This window comes from Calypte anna, chromosome 12, assembly GCF_003957555.1.
Source record: "Calypte anna isolate BGI_N300 chromosome 12, bCalAnn1_v1.p, whole genome shotgun sequence".
Taxonomy (NCBI): domain Eukaryota; kingdom Metazoa; phylum Chordata; class Aves; order Apodiformes; family Trochilidae; genus Calypte; species Calypte anna.
In genome coordinates this window covers 2,411,727-2,437,678 of record NC_044258.1, presented here as the reverse complement: position 1 = coordinate 2,437,678, position 25,952 = coordinate 2,411,727, and the positions used below count along the sequence as shown (strand labels likewise).

At 46.5% G+C, this 25,952-nt stretch overlaps 2 protein-coding genes across 4 annotated transcripts in view; both read right to left on the bottom strand.

Annotated features, from left to right (window-relative positions):
* PHF2 (PHD finger protein 2) overlaps positions 1-3,159 on the bottom strand; it is an 82,917-nt gene extending 79,758 nt beyond the window's left edge. Inside the window, exon 1 of the mRNA XM_030458602.1 lies at positions 2,860-3,159. Within this exon, the coding sequence (XP_030314462.1) occupies positions 2,860-2,957 (98 nt within the window). The 5' untranslated portion in view covers positions 2,958-3,159. The remainder of the gene's footprint in view (positions 1-2,859) is intronic.
* Positions 3,160-12,658: 9,499 nt separating this feature from the next.
* FAM120A (family with sequence similarity 120A) overlaps positions 12,659-25,952 on the bottom strand; it is a 54,020-nt gene continuing 40,726 nt past the window's right edge. For 2 of the 3 annotated variants that reach the window (XM_030458767.1, XM_030458769.1), the window contains exons 13-18: positions 25,219-25,428; positions 23,982-24,165; positions 22,889-23,026; positions 21,303-21,444; positions 17,326-17,422; positions 12,659-14,633 (exon numbers count right to left, since the gene is read on the bottom strand). In XM_030458767.1, the coding sequence (XP_030314627.1) occupies positions 14,322-14,633; positions 17,326-17,422; positions 21,303-21,444; positions 22,889-23,026; positions 23,982-24,165; positions 25,219-25,428 (1,083 nt within the window). In that variant the 3' untranslated portion in view covers positions 12,659-14,321. The remainder of the gene's footprint in view (positions 14,634-17,325; positions 17,423-21,302; positions 21,445-22,888; positions 23,027-23,981; positions 24,166-25,218; positions 25,429-25,952) is intronic. The other variant, XM_030458768.1, reaches the window with a different exon arrangement.

Below are 25,952 nucleotides of genomic sequence, written 5' to 3'. Positions count from 1 at the left end.
AGGAAGCATGAAAACATCCAATCTGCTTCTACAAAAGCAAAGCAGAAATGACAACTTTTTTTCAGAAAACGTGTCACGTTAAAAAGAGACACAAGTATGATTAAACAACTAAAGAACTGGGCGAGCCTCCTTAACAGCATGCAGCTTTGCACAACTGCTTATTTTTGATTGCAGCACAGTTAACACTCAGAGTGCTCTGAGTGCTCTGACCCAGGACCATTTTATACAACTATAACTTCATTGTTATTTTTCTTTGTTGAATACTTATTTGTTCATAGCAAAACAAACTGTAAGATTTTTGTCTTCTTAATCACTCAACATACTTCTCCACTACAACAATCTCAGGTTTTGACTCGGTGAGAGTCTCCTCCTGTTTAGTTTTCTTTACTTTAAAACCATTGCTAGATGCTACTGTCAGTTCAGTAAAAAGGGTGCAACACCGCTGCAGCAGAGCTACAGTTCTCTCCTGTCCCTTCATACCACAAAATCAAATACCTTTCTTTGTGCGTACACAAGATATTACTCCCTAGCTGCCCACAAAACAATCATTTTCTTGATCAGTTACACCTAATGTCTTTTCATCACTTTTAATCAAAATTCACCACCGTATGCAGGCAGCTTAACTCCTTTTGCTGTTTAGCTCCCCACAAATCCACACCATCACCATTTTGCATTAAAACCTCCATTTTTCCACATTCTTAAGTCTCCCAAGTTTCAAGCACACACCACTTGCAGATCCCCTCCAGCCTCAGCTCATCATCAGTGCCCAAGTCTCAACAACCCTCTGGCCACTGCAAATCCTCCAAGCCTCCCATCCAGAACCACCCCAGCACCTCTGGCACCAGAGATACTTATTTCAGAATTCTGACTCTAAAGAAGCCCTTAAATCAATAGTGGCCCAGCACCCCTGATGCCACCGAGTTTATTTAACAGGTTTGGCGTGCAGGGCCAGTTCTGGGGAAGATCCAGGGCCTACTCGGGGCTCTGTGAAGGGCGGCAATGCCCTCGCCTTCACATCCTCAGCCTAAATTTGTGGCAATTACCGGAGCTGGTGAAAAGGAAAGAGTTACAGTTTAACCTCGCTGAACACCTGTCAGAAAAAGCGATCATCCAGGTAATTTACCGGATTTTAATTTCACTTTTTTTTTTTTTTTTAAACACTTTTATCACTCACGTAGAATGGCTGCAAAACCACTAGCACACCATCCTCCTCCACCCTAACACCGAATGCAAGAACACCCGCCGGCACAGCTGCCCTCCTCCTCCCCGGGCCCGCTGGGTGACCCCCGGTACCACCTCCCGAGCGCCCCGGCCCCGCAGCAGCGGTACCGGTTTGGGGGTTCGCTCCGGGGCTCTCCCCCGCTGCCCGCTGCTCCGGCACCGCTGCCCCGGCCGGGAGCAGCCACCGCCGACCCGCTCGGGACCACCTTCCCGGGACCTGCTGCCTGCCGGCGGGAGGATGCTGAGGAGACACTTCTGGGGTCATTCTGGGAACCTGAACGTTTTCAGCTTTCCAGTCACTAACTTCCCCACTTCTCCCAGGGGAGGAAAATAATCCTACGTGCTCCCGAACTTGCGCCCGGCAGCCTCAACTCCGGCGCGGCCACCCTCCCATTGTCTACCGCACCGCCGCTTCGTGAGGGCGCTTTGGGGAGAAACGAGCCTAAAAGAGGAGCCCTCCGCCCCGGCCCGCCCTGCTCCGGCTTCCCCGCCTCTTCCCCCCTCCCGGCGGCCGCGGCCGCTACAGCAGGCCCCGTCCCCGGGCTGAGGGGCGGGGGGGGTCAGGGCCGGCCCCGGGGCGGTGGAGGTGGCGGTGGTCGGTGCGGCCGCCCCCTGCCCGGGCCGCCGGCGAGGCGCCGGAGGTCCCCGCGGGGCGCGGGTGTCGTGCCCGGGCTATGGGCGGGCTCTGGGACAGCGGGGGCTTCCCCCCCACACACCCCCCACATCCCCCGCCTCAGGGCAGGCGCTCTCCCGCCCCGCCCGGCTCCCGGGGCTTCCCCCTCGCCCGCCCGCCGCCGAGCTGGGCCCAGCCGCGCTCCCCTCAGCCCTCCGCCCGCCCCGCCAAGGGTTAAGCCGCAGGGCTGGCGCGGCGATGGGAGCCCTGTCAGCCGGGAAACACCGGGATGCCCCCCCAGACCCCCGCTCCTCCCCGCGTAGCCGACCCGGGCAGCCGCGGAGGACGGGGCAGGGGAGTGCCCGGAATTCCCCCTCCTCCCCCCCCCCGGCCCGGAGTCCGGCCCGGCCCGCCGCGCCAGGCGCCGTTAGCCCCGCTGACACGGCGGCCGAGCCCCCGTCTTCTGCCGCCGCGGCCCTCCGCTCCCCCCCCCTCCCGCCCGCCCCGGCCCTCCGGGCTGTGCCGCGGCCGAGGCCCCCGCCGCCCCGGGCCCCGTCTCTGTGAGGGAAGAGGAGCGGTGTGGGGGCGAGGGGAGGGCGGCGCGGGACACAGAAGATCCCGGCCGCAGGAGCCCGCCGCCCGCCGCCGCGCTGCCATCTCCCCGCCGGCCGCGGCAGCCGTCCCCTCCCCGAGGAAAGCACAATGGCCCCCCCAGCCCGGTGACACCGGAGCCCCGGGGATGAGGGGGGAGCGGGAGGGAGGGGGGGCTGCGGGGGGGGCTTTGTGCGGGGAATCCAGCGAAATTTACAAAACAAAACACACACACACAGACAAAAAAAAATACAACGGGGAGAGAGCGAGCGAGAGACGGGGGCAGAGTGGCTCCTCCTCCTCCTCCTCTCCAAAAAGGCCTCTTGGAAAACTGCACACGGCGGCGGCTCCGGCAGCGCCCGGCGGAGAAACGGCGGCGAAAGGCGGCGGGACCGCGTCCAAAGGGGGGGAAAGGCCCGAGCTCTTTGTGTTACCTGCCGTGAAACCAGTCCTTGCAGGCATCGCACTCGATCATGAAGCGGGTTACGTCGTAGGGCAGCCTACAGATGCAATAGACGGGCACCGTCGCCATGTTAGCTCCCTTCAAAACACGGCTGGGCGCCCGCGGGAGCGGAGCGGAGCGGGGCGAGCGGAGCGGGGCTGGCGGCAGCGCCTCGCCCGCTGCCTCCGGCTGCGGCTCCTGCCAGCGCCGGCGGATCCGCGGTGTCGAGGAGACGGGGTGGGGGAGAGGGGGAGAAAAGACGGAGAGGGGGGGGGGGGAAAGGGGAGAAAAAAAAAAAAAAAAAGGAAAAAGGAAAAAAAAAAATCAGATAATGCAATTACGGCTCCTCAAGGGCGGGCGAGCAATGTCAGAAAAATAATAAAGGGCTTCCCAAAGTTTGGCTGCATGGTTCCTCCGGCTCTGCGAGCGCCGACCGGACTGGGGCTTTTTTTTGTTGTTGTTGTTAAATGATTATTATTCAAAATGTTTGGCGAAATGCATTCTATTGCGTGCCCCCTGGTGACAGTACAGTACCGAGGCTTTTCATAAACACTCCGAAATGTAGCCCTTTCCTTGTAATGTCCTTACGTCAGCTTGCAACATCGCAATATTTCCTCTGCCGGGGCTGGGGCTGGGGCAGGGGCAGGGGCGGCCGGCGGGGAGGGCGAGGGCGGCCGGCGGGGGGCTCGGGGATGGGTGGAGGTGTTTTTTTACTCTCCTGGCTGTCAGGAGGGAGTTTTTTTAAAGAAAACGAGTCAGGCGGAGCTCTGCATCCCCACCTTCGCTGGGGTGATGGGGGGTCTGGCAGCGGGGGGACCGGCCGGGGGTCGCGGGGGGAGAGCTGCCCGCACCCCTCCTCCAGGCAGGGAGAGCGCGGGGTGATGCTGGGGGTGTCAGCGGGAGAGAAGCACAAAAAAATTCTTTCCATGAGGAAACACAGCTGGCGGGAAAGTCGCTGTGAGTATGATGCTGCCCGGCAGGCAGGAATCTTTCCTCGGTGGGCTGGTGCAGGAGGGTTGAGGGCAGGTGAGACTCTCTGAACACCTCCACAGGTGTTGATTTACATTTAAAGAAAGGGAAAAAATTACTTTTTTTTTTTTTTTTTGGTTGGTAGAATTATATTACTACTATTTTTAAAGTTACCCCCCTGTGCCTGTGGCAGCCTGTTGTCAGCTACACCAAAGAGATGAAAATTAACACTTTGTGCCCCTGAAGGACCAAAGCCAAGCATGAGGGTGCTGAATGGATGCTGTGAAGGGACACCTGGGCACAAAACACCCACATGGCCCAAAACTGCACCTACCCACAGACAGCCCAGATGGATCAACAATGGAGGCAAAAGGAAGCCTGGAGTTTGAAACGAGCTTGAGGGTGAAGGACCTCACTCTCTCTCAATGCCAAGACTCTGAAGGTGGTTCAGACGATTGCACTTTGGGGCACTTTGAGGGGATTTGTGTCCTGAGAGTGTTCAACAGCTGCTGCTGGCACACTGCCCTGAGAAGGGCGAGAGCTTCCTGCAAAGTACTCAGAAAGAGATGTGATTTTAATTCCCACTATGATGGAGTCAGAATCTCGAATCCATCCCATTAGAGAGTGGAAAACACATTCTATTTACCTTAGAGCAAAAAAGGGAAAACTGTCATTTCTCTACCTTTTCTTCATCAGTTGGAAAAAGCGTGCAGAGATCACCTGTGGAGGACAAGAGACAGTCAGGGAGGCAAAGACCTTCCTTTGTAGGTTTTTCTACGGTGCGAAGGCCATTGCTGGGACGAGCAGAACCTGTTTCAGGCAGCTGAAAGAGGGACTGTCAGAATTGCTTGCCTTGCCTGCTGAATTTACATGCCAGAGAGATGACTTCTATCTGGGGTTCGTGCAGAGCTACCTTGCATCAGCAGTGGCACGCTCGGGTCCAGCGGGGATGTTTATGGGAGTGTGACAAGATGTCTGACATAGCTGAAGGTGTGGTAATGCAGGGGGAAGATTATAGGGCTGCCTTTTAAATCGTGACTCAGTTGCTTTGAATGACATGTTTTGAACGTCTGGAGACACACCAAGGGGCCTGTTTTCCTCAAGGCACTGAGCAGCGTGAGTGCCTGTCCTTGAAAAAGGCCTCTTTTAAGTTTAGGTTGATCTCCTATAATTTTGATTGCTTGGAGCTCGAGCCAGAAAGTAGAAGAACAAGACCAGGGAGTGAGGAAAGGCTGGGAAACCAGTGTGAGAATGGCACAGCATCTGCCAGCACCTCTCCACTCTGCAAGGGGGGTTTCAACACAGCATTCAGCCCTTTTGATACCCTTTCTGATGGGACAGTCACACAGAAATGGGGCTTCTTGCCTCTGTGCAGCCACAACACTGCTGGACTGCCTCATTCCTACCATAACTCAGTATTTTCATTTCAAAGAGCACAGAATCACTTGCAAGCATGGCAGCTCATCACACCATACTCTGTGCTCACCTCCCTTCCCCAGCTGTTTTTTGGCCTTTATTCACACCAAGCCCCTACAAGTTGTGAAAAATTATATCCTTGTAGCCTTCCCTCAAGTCCCATGAGGATCTCCATGAAAACAGCCCTACTTCCAAAGCACCGCCCCAAATTCTAGTGTCAGCATGTCTCCTCTGGGCTAAACCCTCTTAATACCACTGGGATTTTGGTGACCACAATAAAGGGCAGCTGACCCCTGCCAGGGTGTAGCCAGACACTCCTCTGCCCTCTGAGCCTCCTCAGCTGTCCTGCACTGCTCCTGGGCTGATGGGTGATGTCCAGCAGCAGAGCTCTGCTTCCAGGGCCAGGATTTTTCATTCTTCTGCAAAGTTACAGTATTTTAAGTTGTGCTGGAGCCTGCTAGAGCTGACATTGCTGATACTGCATGGAAATAACTTATGTGACACTTGGTGGCTCTGTTCTGGCAACTTGGACATCTTACTAATCATCTTGCCAGGGATTAGCAGATAAAGAAAGTAATTGGTGAGGCTGTGTCATTTTCCTGACTTTTCCATGAGTATGCCAATCTAGAAGCCAAGCAAGGAGGGTGCTTGGCTGCTCTCAGGCAGGGAGGAGTGGAGGTGGAGCTAAGCTGAGATGCTTCAGCAAAACATAATTTGATCACTGATTTAACATTTTGAAATTCTAAAGTGAGTTTTTAAACCAACTGGAAAAAAAAATCAGCTGTGTAGGCCCAAAATGATAGCCAGAAAATACCTGCATGGTGGTGCCAGCCCTGGTGGGTGGTGAGCAGCTTGGATGTCGTGCACTGCTGGCACAGTGCTTGGTGGCCAGGGGCTGCTGGGAGCTGCTGCTGTCCTGGAGCTGATGTGAGAGGTTGGGATTTTTTAGGAGGATTTAAATCACTCTGGAGCAGAAGTCTCAGTGATGGTGACATCCTGAAACAGACACTTCAGAGGAGTCTCCATTAGCTCCTCCACCCTAAAGAGTGACTGCTGTGCTGCTCAGAAAGACTCAGGCTAGCTCATCAGCACAGAGTGAAAAATTGCTATAATTTTTTGAGCTTCCCTCTTTTTCTTACTATTTCATGTTGTTCTTCCTATAGGTTTCCTCTGCGTTGGTATATTCAAGGCCTTTCCATTTTATGATGCCTGAAGCTTTAGGCACGCTGTCCCCATCATTATTTCCATGCTACTGTAGAGAAGTAAACCAAGTTATCTTTTTTATTTTTCACCATATCTAGGTAAATGTTTGCAAATAAGTGATCTGTGAAACCAGCCTTGAAAGACCAGGGATTGCTGAGCTAGAGCAAGAGAAGGGTGAGCAGATGACAGCTTCCAGTTTTCCTCTGATGCCAGATTTCCTTGTTGCAGAAGCTGGTTCTATCTCCTGTTATGGTCCTTTTTTGGTTGGCAAGCAGCACCCACCAGCCCATGGCTGACCTACAGTAAACACACAGGAGGGGTACTTCAAATGCTGGAACAAAACACCCAAATAAACCCAAACCCGAAACCAGGAGGAGTAATGAGATCTGTAGTTTGAAGCAAAGTATCTGAGGATGTAAACAGTATTTTTAATTTAAAATGGTTTAAGTCATAAAAGGAGACCGGCTTAAAAGGGCCTTTCATGTAGCAAATTATTTTAAAGAATTTAAGAATTTCTTTTGCATTCAAAACTTCTAATGCAGTGTCAATATATCAGGCCATGTGTGCACCTTCTCACTCACCTGGTGCTTTGCTGTGCAACTTTACATGACCCATCATCTCAGCACTGTCCATCAGTGTCATCCTGACACCAAAATCTGGTATTTACTGTAGGTTGCCAGAATCTGCACAGGGTAAACAGACAAAATCTGAATGTTTACCATCCTTCCAGGTGTCCATAAAAATTTATCAGTTTCTCTTACACAATTTTATATTTTCAGATATATAATTTTTTTTTATTTCTATTTGTAAGATAAATCAGTTGTAATATCCCAATAGATGTAGGGCAGCCTGCCTGTGGTGCTGTGCCATGTCCCCAGGGAGGTGCTGGGAGCAGTGTCAGTGACTGCACCCAGGCACAAGAGCTGCTGGTGGGGTTGTCAGCCAGGAGTCCCCTCTCTGCTGGTGGGCTCATTGTTCATTCATGATACATCTTGGTCATCATGTTTCTAGACTTATTTAGAATCGGAGAATCACAGAATTGTTTTGGTTGGAAAAGACCTTTAAGATCATCCAGTCCAGCACTGCCAAAGCCACCACCAACCCATGTCCTTCCACACCACTTCTATGATGAGGATTAGTTTAATACCCATTGAGTTCTCTCCACACCAATTCTCCGATTCTGTGATTTGCCCAGAGTCTGAATCTCACAGAAGCACAGAACGGTTTGGGTTGGAAGGGACCTTAAAGGTCATCTAGATCCAACCCCTCTGCAAGGGCAACACTCGCACTGGACCAGGTTGCTTCATGCACAGCAGAAGATCCCTGGTGATTAGGAAGTGTTCTGATAGAAGCTGTGGGGCAGAACAACAACAAAAGGTAAAAAGGGAAGCTGAGTGTATGTTCTCCTCTCCTGACTCGCTGCTACCACCACCAGCTCCTCCCCATGGAGCTGGGTCGGGTTGGGTCAGGTTGGGCTCAGCAGCTCTTTGCAGGCTCTCCTGCAAATGGAAAGTCTGAAGCACCACTATTCACTTCCATTTACGTTAAGAAAATAAAGCCCCCAAGACGTGATGTTCCAGCAGATCCATCTCATGCCACTCCAGTTATTGCCTCTTCTGTAAGTCCTTGTTAAACTGGGCTGAACTCTCCTGTTTTCTATAGCAACAGCCAATTCAGGCAGCACACAGCAGCAGTAAATCCAGATTAGCAGATACAGCAACCCCTGGCAAACCACAATAACCTCCACCACTGGAGTGCTCAGGCTTGCAGGCAGCAAGGGGGGCTCTGGCTTTCCCCTCTGCAGCAGGAGCTGGAAACCCCCCTTGAAACTTATCTGTGGGGAAGAGCAAGGGCCATCCCACTGCTCCTTCCCTAGAGGGCCTTGCTCCAACTGCTGCACGGCACATCTGAGTCCCCCAAACCATGCCTGAGACCCCCAAACCCTGCCTGAGACCCCCAGACCATGCCTGAGACCCCCAGATCACAGCTGAGCCCCTGGAACAACCTCCCAAACACAGCAGTGCCAATGCAGACCTAAACCCAGGGCAAAATCCCCAGGCAGCTCTGCAGATAAAAAGAATCAAAAAGCAGAAAGAGGGGGGAAATATATTAATATTTATTAAAATGTGCTTTAATAACCCTTTGTTGGGGTTGGTTGTTGGAGTGAGGTCAGCTGTCTGCTCATCCCTGCCATCAGAACACCGACCCAGTACAAGGGCTGAGGTGCAGAAGCAGAAAAACTCAATTAAAGAAGATCTAGTTGCAGGGTGCAGAAATCACAACTTGGATGCCACATTTTGGAGAGGAGGGGATGGTCTGGGGGGAGAACTTCCAGGCTCCTGCAGGGCTTGCTGCACAGTGCCTGTGACAAGAGCATCATTGCTGGCTCCCCCCAGCCTGCACAGGTTGCCAAGCCAGGCAGCATCTTCCAAAAAATGCTGCTTAAAAAGGATTTTGTTCACTGTTACTCAAGTAAATGTGGCCACCACGGAGCCTTGTGTGGAATGTTTCTCATAAACAGTTAAAACATTTGTAAACAGGGTTTCATAGCTTGGCAGTTGGACTTGATTTTTGTTATCTTTCATCCAAGCACACTGCCGTGCTGGGAGCTTTCCCCACCTCTCACCTGGCGTGGTCTGAGGGGGACCAGAAGCATTTTCTAGTCTGAAACTTCATAAGGGAGGAAGATGCACACAATTCCTCCACTGCTGCCAGTTGAATTCACATTTATTTCACCTCTCCTAGCTGTGTTTTATTAGGGATCAAGAAGGTAATTTTATATGAAGCCAGAAGTTTACCAAGTAAGAGAGTTTCAAATTGCTTGCAAGTTTTCCCTGTCAGTTTGCCGAGAGCCTGCCATTAGACAGAGTATAAAGACATCAGAATGCGATGTTAAAGGAACATGAGTGACGGGGAGGCACAAAACATCCTCTGTGCCCCGCTCCCGCTGTGTGCTGGACCGGGGCATGGCAAGGTCAGCAGGTCAAGGTCTAGGACAAGGCATGGGAGAAGCTCAGGCAGCAGAGGAGCATCAGGAGAAGCCCACGGCCCCTCCAGCTTTGGAGGAGGAGATTGCGGGAGCAGCCAGAGGCACAAAGCTTCGGGGCAGTGCTCGGAGAGGAGCAAGAATTCCCGGGAAGGAATTACATCCTCGCTCCGTGTGGATGCTGTCACTTCATCAAAGTTACCAGGCAGCTTTAAGCCAATGTATTTTCTTTTAAGCAACAATACTTCAGGGAATGATTAATGCAAAACTGCCTCTTTATTAATTTGTAGCAGTCCCACTTAGACGTGGGGGCTGCTAAATCCTGCAAAGTCCTCCCTGAGGGTCGGGTTGGCCGCGGATGGGGGTCCCTGTGCCTCTAGCACAGCCCCAGCCCCTCAGGTTGTCCCCCGGGGAGCTGCTGCCACCCACGGGGTTCACGTATCTGGGGGACACCAGTGGGACATTGGGACCCATCCCGCTCCCACCCTGCCGGCTCCCAGGGCACCGGGGGGGGGTCCCGGGAGGAGAGGACAGCGGCTGCCGGGGGTGTCCCCGGGCTCTGCCCAGCGATTCGGCAGCAGCGGGCTCGGATCCGGTTGTTTTATGGGGCTTTCGGCGCAATAAAAAGGATTATACAGACTTTCACTAAGGGAGCTGTAATCTGCCTCGGGTCTGGATAATTACGCTCTTAAGCAGACAAACGCACCCGCTCACTTTTCACCTCTCGCAGCACAGGAGCCATGGGGACAGCGGCCCCGACACCACTGACCGGGCCCTGGGATCCCTCCCGCGCCCCAGCCTGAGGGACACCGGATCCTGTCACCGAGGGCCACGGAGACACCGCCCCGGCCCTGAGCAACCCACCCGGGCAGCAGCTGCGAGGGGAGGCGGGAGGCGGAAGGCGGGAGGCGGGGGGCAGGGCTGCGGCTGCTCCCTCAGGCTGGCGCGGCCCCGGCCCTGACGCGGCCCTCCTGCCTCCCGCCTCCCGCCTCCCGCTTCCCCCTTCCCGCCTCCCGCCTCCCGCCCCACGGCGCAGCCGCCGGCGCAGGAAATAAAATGGCGGCGGCTCCCGAGCGTCCCCTCGGCTACTCACTCAGTCTCCAGCAGAGCGCTTCGATCGCCTCCGTCCCAGACACAAAGCGGTACTGGGACGTGCAGGAGCCCCGAAGGACGAGCGGTCAGAGCTGCCCGCGCTGGGCACCGGCACCGCTCAGCCGTCGGAACTGACTCACCTGCCAGCGCTTCAAGGGCCACTGAAAATGGGGTGTAAAAGGCACTGAAAGCGATTGACTGCGGCACACAGAGCATTGTTAGGGGTGAGCAACTCCGATTAGCGATCATCGAGGCCAGGCCGGGACCAGCAGGGATGCTGCAGCTGCTCTGCCCTCAGCCGCACGTCCCCCCGGAACGGCCGCATTCTCCCCGGTTAATTCCTGCCTTAGGGATGGGGAACTGGTGACATGGGAAGCATCTTTACCGAGATGGTGCTCAAACCTTACAGCAGGCTTCCCGGAGTCCATGCCCTAAGCCTCTCAGTGCTCAAGGGGCATTTAAGCAACGTCCTTAAAAAGATGCTGTGATTTTTGGTCAGCCTTGAATTGGTCCTGCAGTGGGATTAGTTGATTGCTGTACGTCCCATCCTATCCTATCCTATCCTATCCTATCCTATCCTATCCTATCCTATCCTATCCTATCCTATCCCTACCCTATGGTCAGAAGCAAGCCCAGGCAACACCCGCTCAATCTCTAGGATCCCCAATTCCAGAGTCAGATTAACCCTTTGGAAGAGAACAAAATTAATCAGCGCATCTTGTTTCCTGCAGGAAGCTGCTCAAGCCAGGAGGGACGAGAGGCAACCCTGAGGGGGGGCAGATCACGGCTCAGTTCCCCCTGCAGTGCACCCACCAAATCCTTCACAGCCGAACTGCACATTCCCACTGCAGAGAGCAAAAAATAAACGTGGTGTTGGTCCTGGGCTTGCCACCAACATTCCCTAGTCAGGGAATAAGGGAGCTCTGGTACCTCTAAGCCATCCCCAGCACTACTTTACTTTCAACACCATCTACTGACAGCTCAAGGTTCATCCTTCTCCCACCCCCACGTAGTTTCTGCCCAAGGAGATGGGTTTCAGGCTTCCTGGGGCAATGGCAGGGGTTTAAATGGGCCACAAAACGTGTGCCCCAGGGAGAAAGCACCAACACCATGCAAGCCAAACCTTTTCACTGTAACTTCTGGGAAAAGTAAATGCACCTTACATGTGAACCAACAAATGAATCTGCTGTACTTTCACATATTAACTGTAGTCACACTCATGCAGATAGCTTGTCTCACTTTGGCTGCCCATGAAACTTCTGGCATTGTCACACTGAGGAAATGAGTGAAGCCACCACACTGGCACACTGCTGAAGTCTCACAAGCTCCTTTTTTTAATTGCTATTTATTTTTCCATACCAGTGAGCAGGCGCTGCTAGAAAAGTGAGATACATCCTCTCTGCTGCTGGGAAAGAGGACAATGGATGCCACCTTCAACCTTCACCAGAAAAAGAGGCCAGTTAACATTTCCAGAACTGCCAAGCTCTAACCTGGGACAAACAACAGAACCACAGGGCAGAAAGGGACAGGAACCTGCCAGGCTCCAGCATCAGGACCCCCTCAGACAGCAGCAGGGGACAACTGAGGGCTGTGTCCATGGAACAAAAGGCAGTGGGGCTCTTCTCACCTCTGCTGCAGTCACAGCACCACATCAAACCCACTCAGGGCTTCCAACGAGTCCACAGGCAAACATTCCCATACAGGCAGCAGACAATAAAGGCCTGCCCAGACAAAAAAAAACCTCTCCTGACATCAAGCAAGGTGTAAATTTCTAACTCCTCACCTTATGTCAATATGATCCATGGTGGGGAGAGAGCTCCCACATAAAGGAGTGACCGATTCTCAGCTACTAGGAGCTGGCATACAGGCACTGTCAATCACCTTCTATTTTAAATCCTGTGAGACTGAAGACTGGTGTTTTTCTTCTTTAAATAACTGCCCCCGTGTAAATATCTGTCTTATTTGCATTTTACTGTCCATTCCAAGGTGGACCTCTGAAGCAGCTGCATAAAGTAAGGAAGACAAATGAACAGAGGCTCCCCGACAGCAGCAGCCTCGCCAGGCTGTTTTTTCCTTCTCCCTCTTTTGGCAGGACATCATGGAGTTTGCTAACTCAGCAACTGGATTTGGCCATAGGAAAACTTTTATTTACATTGTGTTAATTAAAAAAATATTTGACAAAAAAGGCATACAGTATTTTATACTAAAAGAATAAAGATTTTTATTAAGCACTGTAAGTTGCATTCAATAGCCTTCAAATACACCACACCACAATCCATCTACAACCAATCAAACCCAACAGTAGTTCATTCTTGCACAATCCATGAGTTGGGGCAGAACTCCCTTCAACTTACATTAAGATACCTACTTAGCTCTTGCGGGCAGGGAATGGGGAATTACACCTCATTTCTGATCACTAATGTGTGATGAAGAGCATCAGGAGAATTATATGAAAACGAATATAAAGAAATGATTCTGATTTTGAAGTACATTAAGTTTGGAAACACTAACAAAAACATCAAAATGATACAGGTATATTTGCTTATACTAAATTCTTGATGGGAAAGTTCTCAAGAACAAGCCATTTGTTTCCTGCTACAGAAGGGGGGTACTTTTTTTTTTTTTGAAGATCAAAGCTTTTTTTTTGTTGTTTTTCACAGAATTTCATATTTGCTAATATGAAGGCATAAAACAGCAACAGAGAACAATAATGCATACAGCAATGAGTACACCAGGGTAACGTTGATATTCAAAACGGCTAGATAATTTTTTTTTTTTTAAGTTTTAGAATAAATGCAACAGAGGTCAATAATCACAAAATTTTAAGGTTAGAGCAAGATCAGTCAATGACTAAACATAGTTAACATCTTTTATAGGACTATTACTGATTATTAGCTTTTTGTTTTGCAAATGGGCACAGTACTTGTAAGAATGGAAGAAAGAGGACAATAACATGCATAATATTAACTACACACTTTAAAAATTATGAACCATGCAGAAGTTTAGCTCAAATAGTAGTACTAATGGTCTACGTCTGATTCAAAACCACATAGTTCATTGATCACGGATGCATGGTATTAGTCACAAAAAGTTTCAGAACACATTGTGTTTATTTTGAAAGGTCATTTGCATCTTCTATGATTTCAAGTTTATCTCCATTTAACTTGCTTGTAAAGTATGTATGATGTATATTTAAAATCAGCAGAACTGCAATATTACTCTATAATTTTTAGTTTCGATAGTTTGCACATTTTAACACAAAAGAACCACATCAACGGTGATGAAATTTAAGAAAGAAAAAACTGTGGTTGTGCCTTTTTCCCCCCATAATCATGAAATCAAAGCCTTAAAGAAAGCTTTATTGTGACACAGTAATGCAAAATCAAATATAATGGCATACATATGGTGCCAAGTACTAAAAATTATATTTTAAGCTATATATACTTAAAGACTGCCAAAATTTGTTTTCCTTATATTTCAAAAAAACAAAACTACAAGCTTTTGTCATAACCAGTTTAAACTTTATGTATACTTCATTTTAAGTGCGGGAGTCAAATGCTCTTCATTCTCTTTCTTTTTTGTTTTATTGTAGCATTTTGACTACAACTGGTTAAAACTAAAAATGTGTTGTTTAAATCTCTGACATCAAAGAGGGATCCGAATTTCCAAAGTCCTCATTTTTCTCTTACGGAAAGGAAAAAATGTACGTAACTGTAGGCTCTCTTTCTCTCCAGATATTCCTAATCCTGACCCTTCCCAACATCCTTCACCCTCTATAAAAAATAAGTTTACTCTTCTTTTTTTAAGACAGTGGCCTCAAGAGTATCATCTTTATGGCAAACACTGTCTGCATTTAGTGCATTTAAGTGAGGATTTGTATTGCACATTTTAGAGTCATTACTCAAGGCACTTTCAGACTGATTGGAAGCCCTGATGTCTCCTGTATTCCCATTCATCTGGGAAGCTGGTTTTTCCTCATTCACAACTCCATTTTCAGCCAGGGATCCATCTGAAGACACAATTGAGGATTTAGATTCCTCTGATTTTGACTTAAGTTCTTTGGCTACTTCTTCTGCTGAAGCAGCATAAGGAGGTTTGCCCTATTTTTTAAAAAAAGAAGAAAATTACTGAAGAACCACTGCTATATATTTACAGTCTGTTACAAAGACACTATCAATAGGCAGCATGCAGTGTGCAGAAGTATCACAAGCAAATCCCAAGGACTATGAACTGCTGAAACAAGAAGTGGCACACAAAATAAACATCACAGATGAGAAAGAGTCTGTGGTCTTTCTGAGTGCCTTCCAGCCACACCTTCTGATGCTCCTGTGATACACGGGCCTAACTTTGATGCTTCAGTTATTTCACAACATAAGAACTACATAAATGTCTGGGAACACCAAAACTGAGAATCAATATACAGCTTAACTCTGCTTCTTGGTTCATAGACATTATAATTTAATGATATGATTACATGTTATTCAAATACAAACCAAAACTTTTTCAGACAATTTTTAAAGAAGTGCAAAAGTACCATGCAATAGTATCTGTACTAGTCTATATGCTTCTCCGATTAGGAAAGTGACTTGATACAAAAAGCATATAGTAGAATCTTACAAGACTGAGTATAGCAATAAAAAACAGGTTTATGCAGCATTAGAATGGATATTTAGTTTTTAAGTATCTGCAACAAAGAATCTTAGCGTTCCAGAAACATATAAGAGGCTATAAACAAGGAAAGGAAATCAGCAGGTTGGGTTGCTAAAAAGCAACATTCTTATCTGTCATGCTGTTAACAAAGTCAAGTACTAAGAAATGACTTAAGGTATGGACATTTATACACCCCAAACAATAGCAAACAGTTTCATAGTATAATAACCTTACTTTTGACATACTAGAAACAGCATGGTTAGCACTTTTTCTGAATTGCTGAAAGATTCTGCAGGTGAGTTAGAACTGTTCTTCTTTAGCATCAGGCTCACAAACCTTGTTTTCCATAAAATCACACAGAACTGCAGTGACATTGCATAGGTATATGACTGGCATATGCAGACAATGGATACTGATCACATCTAAATGTTCTTCTTCACAGGCTTTACCAAGTTTTAAGTTTTAGGTTAAATACACGCTTTTGTTTCTTTCCAGAGTGAAAGGTCTCATCTTTTGAAAAAAATAGGCATGTCTCATGTTTGCTAAATACAAATGGCTTATTTCAGTCAGGTTCTCCAGCTGTTGTTCATATCTCCTCCCAGTGAGCAGCAGTAAAGCCACTGCAGGGAGGATTTTGGTGTAAATATACACCTGGATCTGGCCCTACTCTTCCCTTGACTGCCCAGGATCTGTAAGTCAGACAAGGACCCTGGTGCCAGTGTCCTGGGCATCAAAATCTACTTGTTAGGCATTTAAGTTTCCCAGGTTCTCCTTTCTAGAGTTTAATTCACCTTTTTTCTTTTCCTGTAAGAGGACCATACACTGGGCTACAGTGACTGATCAAGTGTAAAATCCAAATGCCACCATTCACCTTCCCTTTCTCCTTATCACAGGCACAATTTCAGACCATGATCCTTGTGATCGTATTTACCATCCAAATTACAGATCATTAACAAAAATATGAATACCCAAACTTGCTGACTGTCTGTCAAGAGACAGCATCATCCACCTACAGGTGCTATTTGAGCTGCATTGACATACATAAACCTCTAGTAAACTCAGAGTATTTGGGAGCTCCCTCCCAGGACTTAGTTTCACAGGTTAAAGTACTTGGAAATTAGATACTATGTAGTTAACAAAGTGATTTCTATTTAAAGTAAAAGTTGTGAAATTTGACATACACAGGTACATTTGTAGACATATATCATCTGTATACACAGGAACTTAACAAGGAAAAGAATTTGAATTTTTACACCTAAACACATCCAGTTTTAACTTGCAGTTAGTAGTTGCTTCATTATCCACTGGAAAACATCCCTTCTCCTACTGTCTGACACCTGCAAACAGCCCCCTACTCTTACACACTAATGTCTCCATGACAAATTGCAGAGCCATATGATACATTTATTGTGAGAGTTTTCCACCTATTTACCACCCACTTTTTCATTACCACTGGCACTTGCATCAACGTTCAAAAATGTACAGCAGCAAGAACAATGGAAAAGGGATGAAAACATAACTCTGAGGCAATGGGCATTTAATACAAAACAGCAGTTTACTTCAGCTCTACTTAAAGGATTCATGGAAAAGACAAAACCATGATCCCAGATGCTTCACATATTGTCAATGAAAATAAACTCTGTGCTCTGGGGGGCAAAGACTGATCTGTTCTTTCCTAGAAGTTTAGAGTAAATTTGGAGCCATGCAGCAGCAAAGAGCCATCTACTGCTGCTAATTTTTCTTTATGAAGTTTTTCTTTATGGTCCCAGAAATAAAACTGGGAAAGAGTGGGGGTGTGAACACAAATGGCTAATTTGTTTCAGCTTTGTATTTCTCACAGTCTCCTAAATTCTCTTCTACTCCCACGGCTGGATAGAGCTGAGTAGGCACAGCTTTTCATATCAGAACACATTCTTCCACATCTGTCTTTATAATCAAAGTTTGCTTTTAATTGAGATGCAAGACTAGCCTGTCATCCATCACTGGCTGTGCAGCTTACAGCTTCAACACGTAGGCAAGATCACTGTAAGAAACACTTCTATCTTTTAAAGTTGTGCTTGTCAGTGTTAGCTGATCTGGAAGTCCATACCATACTAGCCTGTAAACTAGAGTGTTCTGAAGTCAGGCACATGGCTTTATTACCTGAATTGCTCCCTGGCTTTTATAACCTCTCCCATAGTACCTTCCGCCTCTTCCAAAAGTTCTTATCACTGGAGTGGAAATAACTCCTCTAGGACGCCTGTAAGTTTCAAGGAAAAGGAAGAAAGAAAAACATTTGTCAGCTTTGTTTAGATATCCTTTTAAATTTCATTTTGCCTGAAGATTTTTTTTTCTAGCTCTGCTCTCAAGTGACTCACATTTACACTTCTTTAAAGAAGCAGTACAACTCATTCAGAATTACAGGATTCCACTGCTTTCAAGTGTATGAACCTAACAGACCTTTTGGGTTTGTAGCAATGACTATTTCTGTATTTCACTTCTAGAGGAACAATAAACCAGCACCTTCTAGTTTTGCAGAATCATTTCCAAAGTTTAAAACTTACAGCACTATAAAAACAGAGCTGAAAATACTTTCACCTGAAAAAAATACACAAGCAATCTGAACCATTTATAAGGCCATCCCTCCCACTTAGTAACATTTCCCATAGATGAACATCTTCACAGAAATCAGATAAAAGAAGGCAAAATATGAAATTGCTTCAGTTTTGATGGGAGAGGCTATTTAAGAAATATCTAAGAACCCGAGGGGAAAAAAGGAGGCTCCAGCCATGTCTAATGTAGTAATGGAGTTTGGATACTTTGAAATGAGGCTTCCAACCAGGACACATCAGGTGGTGGCTTTTTGATTTTATTCAGTAAGGATTGCATCAAAACAAACTTTCACTCATCTAAAACTATTTTAACACCATCAATGGCATAGACTCAACTCAGGGACTATTTCTGACCTAAAATTATTTTTGTTTTCTCTACTAGAAATACATGATTGCTCTATTTTTCCTTCAAACCCACTGCCCAGCACTGGGTGGTTCCAGCATGAAGACTGACCCTCCCCAGGCTGGCACAGGGGCTGCAGCAGCTGCAGTTACCCCATCTTCTTTGCTGGCAACAAACAAGAGTTGCAACACCACTGCAGTGGTGCAGTGGCCAGTCTTTTCACAGACATTACAAATTCTCACACTGAGCAATAAGATATTAAATACTGGGATTTAAAAGAACAAAAAGTGGAAAGAGTTTGTTTTATGTTTTAGCAGCTCTCACCGCATTCTTTCTGAAAGATTTTGAAGGGCTTGTATATCCCATTTGCTCATTTTTTTTACAAGGTGCAAGTGGACCCTTCAGTGAGCTGTGTAAAATTTTACCTAAACAGAAAATCATGCTAATTACATTGATGGATCAAAGCCAGTAAAAAAGCATTGGTATCATTTTATGCAATAAGAACATCCACTTTCAGAGAGACATGAGACAGTGGTGCCAACAAGGCTGTCATGATCCCCCTCTGCTGAAAGAGATAAAAGATGAAGTGTGCAGGCCCAGGGGATGAATTGCAGCCATGCACTGTGCAGTTTCCCAGCAGTGTTCTTGGGTTTGACACAGCACCTGCCAACACTGCCTGCAGACAGCACCAACCTCATCAGCACATTCTTAATAGGTTTTCATCTTGGTAGCAACTGACACAACAGTTCCTGCAAGAGTTTTACCTCTGAGTAATTCTAGTAACTCTGCATCTAAAGAATTTAACATTAATAATAACTTGTGGAGTAGTTTGGGTTGGAAGGGACCTTAAAGATCATCAAGATCCAACCCCCACCAGCCCAGGGTGCTCCAAGCCCCATCCAAACTGGGCTGAGACACTGCCAGGGATGGGGCAGCCACAGCTTCTCTGGGAAACCTGGCACAAGGGCTCAGCACCCTCACAGGAGAGAATTTCTTCCTAGGACCTTCCAGTCTGAAACTGTTGACCCTTGTCCTATCACTCCCTGCCCATGTCAAAAGTCTCTCTCCAGTTTTCATGTAGCCCCTTTCAGGCACTGGAAGGTGCTCTAAGGTCTCCCCTGAGCCTTCTCTTCTCCAGGCTGAACACCCCCAATTCTCCCAGCCTGTCTCCATAGCACAGATTCTCCAGCCTTCAGATCATCTTCGTGGCCTCCTCTGGACTTGTTCCAACAGCTCTGTGTCCTTTGTATGATCTGATGGAGACAGCAAGATCTGGCAATGACAGCTTTCCTGTCTGAGTCGACAACTTGCGTCCAACCTTCAGCTGCACAAAGACAGTGCCTCTGACAAAGAACATGTGAAATATTTGTCAGATATTATCTACCTTAAAAGCTACTGTTGCAGAACAGCTCCTCCTTGTCTCAAAGGTACAGGGGCAATACCAGCCTCTCAGTGACCTGACTGCTTCCAGACAAGGAGGGCTCTCAACTCAGGACTTGCCAGCATTAGGCCCTGGCTGCTGATGGTTGTGCAGAAATTAATGCATTTGCTTCTTCAGAAAATGGAGAAACTGCTGTTCTGTGTAGGAAGTGGATGGTATGTGCAAATGTACAGCAGATCTGATCCTGAAGGTGCCTCCAGCTCCTTGCTCAGGGTGCCTCAGCCACACAGCAGCCTGAGTGTGACTCTGAATTACCCAGACCCCTTCCAGGAGCTGCTGCAGCCAGTGCACTGAAGTGACAAGCTCTGCAGCAAGCCAGATTCATGGATCCTCCTCATGAAAAACAGCCCTTGTGACTACCACCCACTGACCTCATTTAAATGGTGAAAAATGTCATTTTGTTAGTTCAAACTGAGGAGTTAGATTAAAATACCCAAAGGAGCCAGAGTGCCTCATCACACACCTCAGCTTCTTCCCCTGGTCTCCAACTGCTTCTCTGGAAAAGCAGAGGTGTCCCAGGGACCCTAGCAGCCTGCACAGATAGCTGTCAGCTATCTGAAGCATCCAAACCAGCACTAGATGCTTATGTTTTGGCAACTGAACCTCATTCTAGAGATTCTAGAGAATCAGATGTTCTACCTCAATTTGTTCTCCTCGGAGCACCAGCTCAGCTCTTGCCCCAGTGATGTTTTCTGCTGCTGACCTGTTAATTCTTTGTTTCTGCTGTTCTCACCTCTCTCTACCTCAGCAGTTCTCACTTCTCCCCCTGCTCCCCCTTCTCCCAAGGCTTCAGATCCAACCATGTTCTCACTTAGTCCAACAAGACAGGCACTCCAGCAGCTCTTACTGACTTCAGCACTATGCTTTATGGTGCACATTTGATTAAAGTAGTGGATAGAGAGGAATTCATGCAGTTCAGACTTAGTCTTTTGGACTGCTACATCCTGGCTCAAAACAGCACAGATACTTTACTCCATTCCTTTAATAAATTAAAGGCAAACATAAAAATGACATTACTTAGGGACTGTCTCCTGTAACAGGTACCATCTTAATTAAATACAACAGACAGTTCTGTAAGGCACAGAATAATTAAACCTATGGAAAAAATACAATATTAAGGTGAAGGACTAGATATTTTTGTAACAAAGCATTTATTTTTCAGAAATGCCATGCACCTGTAATTTCAGCTGTAGTGAAATAAAGGTGAGGAGCTGAAGAAATTAACATCCTTTTGAGTCCATCTCCCATCATGACTGTAGCAGAGAGCTGTTAAACCTAGAAATGTCCTTCAGGCGTTTTCTGCTTCATAGAAGAATTACTAAATGAAGTTATTAAAAATTTTATCATACTTCTTAATAAATGTTCTACTATGTTTCTACAGAAAGTAATTGAGTGCTGTGATAGCTCTGATCGGGTATAACATATTTATTGACTTCATGAAACAGAAAGCCCCCAGGTCATTTTCCTCATGCAAAACAAACCAGAGTGTGTGCATCCATATATCAGATTCAGAGTAAGAATTGTATCTGTGCATAAGAATGCTTCTGCTCATTTGAGTAACTGATTTAACACATCTTAAAATTAATGTAAATGCTTTTCTTGAATACTCAGTGGGTACAATTTACCGCATGTCCTAAAAATGCGTCGTATGCAACTTCTAATTGCTTCACCTTTTCCCTGCTTTACTTTTACCCCCAGTCATGAAATTACAAATGAGAAGTCCATTCCAGGAGACTGCACTTACCCTCTTGCTGGTCCTCCCACAGAAACGACCTGCAGAGGGAATGGCCCTCTACCTCCTCGTCCACGTCTGCTTCCAGCCCAATGGCCGACTACAGTGCCGGCAATTTCAAGTTTCCCTCCCTGAGAAGGAATAGGTTGGACTCCTGCACATAAAAGCAAAACCAAATCTTGATCTTCACAATTGTTAACAAGAAAGTCCCAAATGAATGGAAAACTGGTTTGCCCAGCTTTTATCACATATACAGTTTCCTCTCTTGATACTGGGAGACTGTTTCTCATTTCGTGGTCTTTCAGGAATACTCTAATTCCAAGAGTCTTTCTTCCTCCCTACCCTTTTTTTTTCTAAGAAGACATAAATTCTGAAAAGAAAAGTGACCTCATGTAAATACTTCAGTTTCAGTAACTAACTGTGTACTTCAGATAAGCATTAAGAAACTGAAGTGAAATAAATTTTACAAGCTATCTGAAGATTGTTTTTGATCTACGTTCCTAATGAAAATAATTTCTGCAGGTTTAAAGGCACTTTTTAGTGAACACCAAATATCCATTTAAGACATACAGATTATAAATGATGTTAGCAAATAACTAAGCAGAATTATCTCCACTAAGTCACTACAAAAATATAGCATTTAAACTGATCTGGGTGTAAGAGGTAGTTTTATCCCCTTCCCCAGCCAAGAAAGCAGCTAAAATTGCAATTTTCTAAAATACGAATGTATCTTCAAGTTGTTCCTATCCTTCTACCTGTGTTTCGCCCTTAAATATCAACACTGGGGTATAACGTGTGTTTTAAGAGATCTTAGGTAAGTGCAACTTGTTACTTGTTAGACCATCAGCACCGAGAGGATTACAAAACACAGCATTTATGCAGCCACCATTAGCCTGCAAAGGTTAATACACTACAACTACATTACAGATTAAATTCAACAAAGCTCATACTTCCCTGTACAAGTCTTTCAGCTTCGTATGCACAGGGGCAAAGTTATTCACACAAGGAAGCATTAGAGGCATGTTTGCTCTTAGGATGAAAGCTCAGAGGCCAGAAAGAAGAGCTAAATATAAGGTTATTTTTTACCCTCCAGAGAGGATTGGAGTTACAGGTTTCCACTGCCCTACCTCGTGGAGGGGACCAGCAAGGGCACACAGGTAGGTTGGTAAATCTCTCTCCTGTGTCCAAGCCAACATTGATGCCAGCAGAGAACGAGTTGGCAATAACACTGAAGTTGGTCAGTTCTGTCTTGGGTTACTTTCCCAAAAAGAGCTCAACTGCCCCCAAATTTTTGAAAAGAACTGTTAATAGATTCAAGTCCAGCCGATGGCAGGTTCCACCCTGGCATTTTGAAGCACAGGAGACAGACTGTCTCGTCAGGTTTCAGGGCTCCCCTGTGCTTGGAGGGGGTTTCTAGGGGTGAGAGGCTGGCGGGGGGACCTGGGGGGAGCAGAGCGGAGAGCAGGCTCAGCGAGGGAGAGCTGAGATGGTTAGGGAGAGAGGGAGACTGGCAGGCAGGAGGAAAGCCTCAGACCACACCGTAAAGTGAAGGAAGCTGTTGCCAGAAGCTCTAAGAAAAGGGTTTTGGGTATAATTACCGCCCTGAAACTTGCTAGTCCTGTTGCTGTCATTGCCAGAGAAGGCTCCGGAGTGTCCTGCCGCTGCCGCCACCCGGAAGGCCCGGTAAGCACCTGTGGCTACTGTTTCCCCATAAGGGCCTCCGAAGCCATAGACTCCTGTTAGACCCAGGGTAAAGAAAGACAGGGGAAAAGCTGTGAGGGGGCAGGCATCTGGGAAGGCCCCTAGCAGAGAGGCTGCTGCCTCCTTCCACCCTGGAGGAGTCTGCAGGAAGGGCCCAGCTCCGGCTGGCAGCGCGTGGGCCGGTGATGCTGGGCAGGAGCAAGGCATCACCAAGGGAGCCCTGGCCAGGGGTGTCCTGCTGCCTCCCTCAGTGAGCACGGGGTCTCTCATCCATCTCTCAGCCTTTAACCTGAGCTGGGAACAGGCATCCCGACTTCTAAGGCACAATGAGCATTGATTTGCAACCATTTTTCGGCAACGAGCACCGATGGCTCCAGTTGTGGCACCCCTGAATGTCTCGCTCCCAATGTCCAGTTATCAGCACCCCTATGGACCTTGGTACCACAGGGATTTTGAGAAAGGGAATAATCCTAGAAACAGCCTGGAATGGCTGTAGCAGTATTTACAGTATAGGGTGCCAACACTTAAATAACTGTAGCAAAATACAGCGGGGTGTGGAAGAGGAAAGGTTGTCTTCAACCCTGACGGGGTAACAGTGTCTATTAATTTCAGCATTCTTAATATTTATACATATAAATGTTTTGAAGCCATGTATAGTGCAAATAAGAGCCTTTTCATATCACCCAGTGTTGATGCATTCCTCTTTTTTTCTATTTCATACAATAGTGGTAAAAATATTTTGATCTGGCACAGTTACTAAAACCCCTGGTGCAAATATGCAGCAATACACCACATTCTGTATTGCTAGGCTAATAAAAGTAACAACAAAATGCCCTGACTGGCATGTGATAACACATGCCAACCACTTGCTTTTATGTATTTTTCCTATGAAACTGAAGAGACAGTTCCTGATGTGTGCAGCTTTGGGAATGTGAAACACCAGGTAACACTTGACACTAAGGTGTTTTGTGGTGCTGCCCCATCACTTACCAGCAAAGCCTCTCCCCCTGCCCTGAGGTGGTGGGACTGGCCCAAAGTGTCGAGGATACATAGAAGCTGGATAGAAAGGCATGGCAGGTGGAGGTGGGAAAGGGAGAGGGTGGTTCTGCCTGGAGAAATTTAATCCTTCTAGGATGCTCTGACGCATCTTTTCAACCTTGGCTGCCTGCTCAGCCTACGAGTAAAGAGAAGGTCACAAAGAGATGTTAAAATTCTCATTTCAGTTGCAGAAAATTCACAAAACAAATTAAAAAATGAAAGCAGAATAACAGGAGAGTATATAACTGCTGGCAAACGACTTCCAAAAAACTAGCTACAAAATTACAATAATCTGTATTGGTAGAGAGATGAGAGTCTAAATACTGAGAGAATTTAGAAGTCAGTAACACAGAAACAGTTTAAAAGTTTAAAAGGGTTTTCAAAACAGGAACTGAGAAACCTCTGTCTATATAATGCAGCCTTTTACTTTAATAAAATAATCATTATAAACCCAGACTGCCAAACAAAGCATGCCTGGAGGCTAACAAGCCCAAGAGGGACCACCACCATCACCAAGATTTCATCTGTGATGGGTTTCTTGAGTCAGAAATAAGAAAGATAAGCTATACTGTTAAAATTTCACACTTTCCATAAAGTTAAAAAACAAGAAATTTTTTTAGTCATTCAGTAAACTGTTGGTTTTTATCCTGTTTTTAAAGTTAGATAGTAACTTGGCATTATTTGGATACAACAAAAGTCAAATTAATTTGTATTTTATGATGATCTTAAGAAATGTGAAAAGATTTTCAGCATAAGCAGCAAAAGAATAACTTCATAGTCTGTAAAATAACTTAGAAATCACAAATATTCTTTCACCGCAGTTTTGTCCTTTGCATCAGTCTTGGTAGCTTGACCCAAAAAGACAGAGTTTGAACAACAAATGAGCAGAGATAACTTTCCACTCAGTTGTGCATTACATCGTAAGTGCATCCAAGTTTTGGTTTTCAGAGAGAGAGAAAAATTAATTTACAATTTATGCCAGCTGACTTTTTCCAAATCTACCAAAATGATCACCTCAATCAAGAGTAAGAGAGCAAAGCCAGAAAATACCAATTAGCCCTTCAGTTTGTGTTTCTCTTAAGAGTACAGAGATGAGAGGTGAAGTACATGACTGCAAACCCAGCCACATCTAACACTGCTGAAAACCTGGCACACTTGATAACTCTGTGCCACCTCTGCAGCTACACACCTGACCATCACAGAGGTCAATGAGAGGAACTTTCTCCCGGCTTGCTTTGATGAGCTTGGTCTGGAATAATTTCCCATCAAAATACATCCACGGGCAGCAGTGCTCCCATGGAATTGGCTGCCCACAAGCGTCGTTTGCAAAAAGCGCCATATCCACCCCGCTCATAAATAAAGCAGACAGCTGGATGCCCCGGGGATCAAGATTCTCAATCTGCAAAAAACAAAACAAAACAAAACGTAAAAATTCAATAAGAAAATGATGAGCTGTAATTCCAAGTTATTTCAACAGGTACAGCTTTTGCAAAACTCTGGAAAACAGTGATTTTCAAAAGCTGGCTGAACTTCTCAGAGATAATTGCCAGTTTGACAGGAAGAATGCACCAGAATCTGTGTATGCAAACCTGCAATTCTCAGCAAGGCTTTGGCTCCCATCCCTCCCCTTCCACAGGTGAGAGAGAAAGCAAAAACCCCTCTGGTTTCACAACAGCAAAGCACAGGAAACTTATTTCTAATATTTTAATGTTTTAACACAATTCTTTACCAAGAAGTCAGTAAGAAGTAAAATACAGATCTTTTATTTGTGAGATATGGTGCCTAAATCATGCAAGATTCACTTTCTATCTGCACTAAGATCAACGATAAATACGAAGTAGAGAGTTTTTCAAAGAATGCTAATGCATGATACAGCAAGGAAAAGCTTTAAAGACATAGAAAATTAGCAGAAGAAAATTTAAT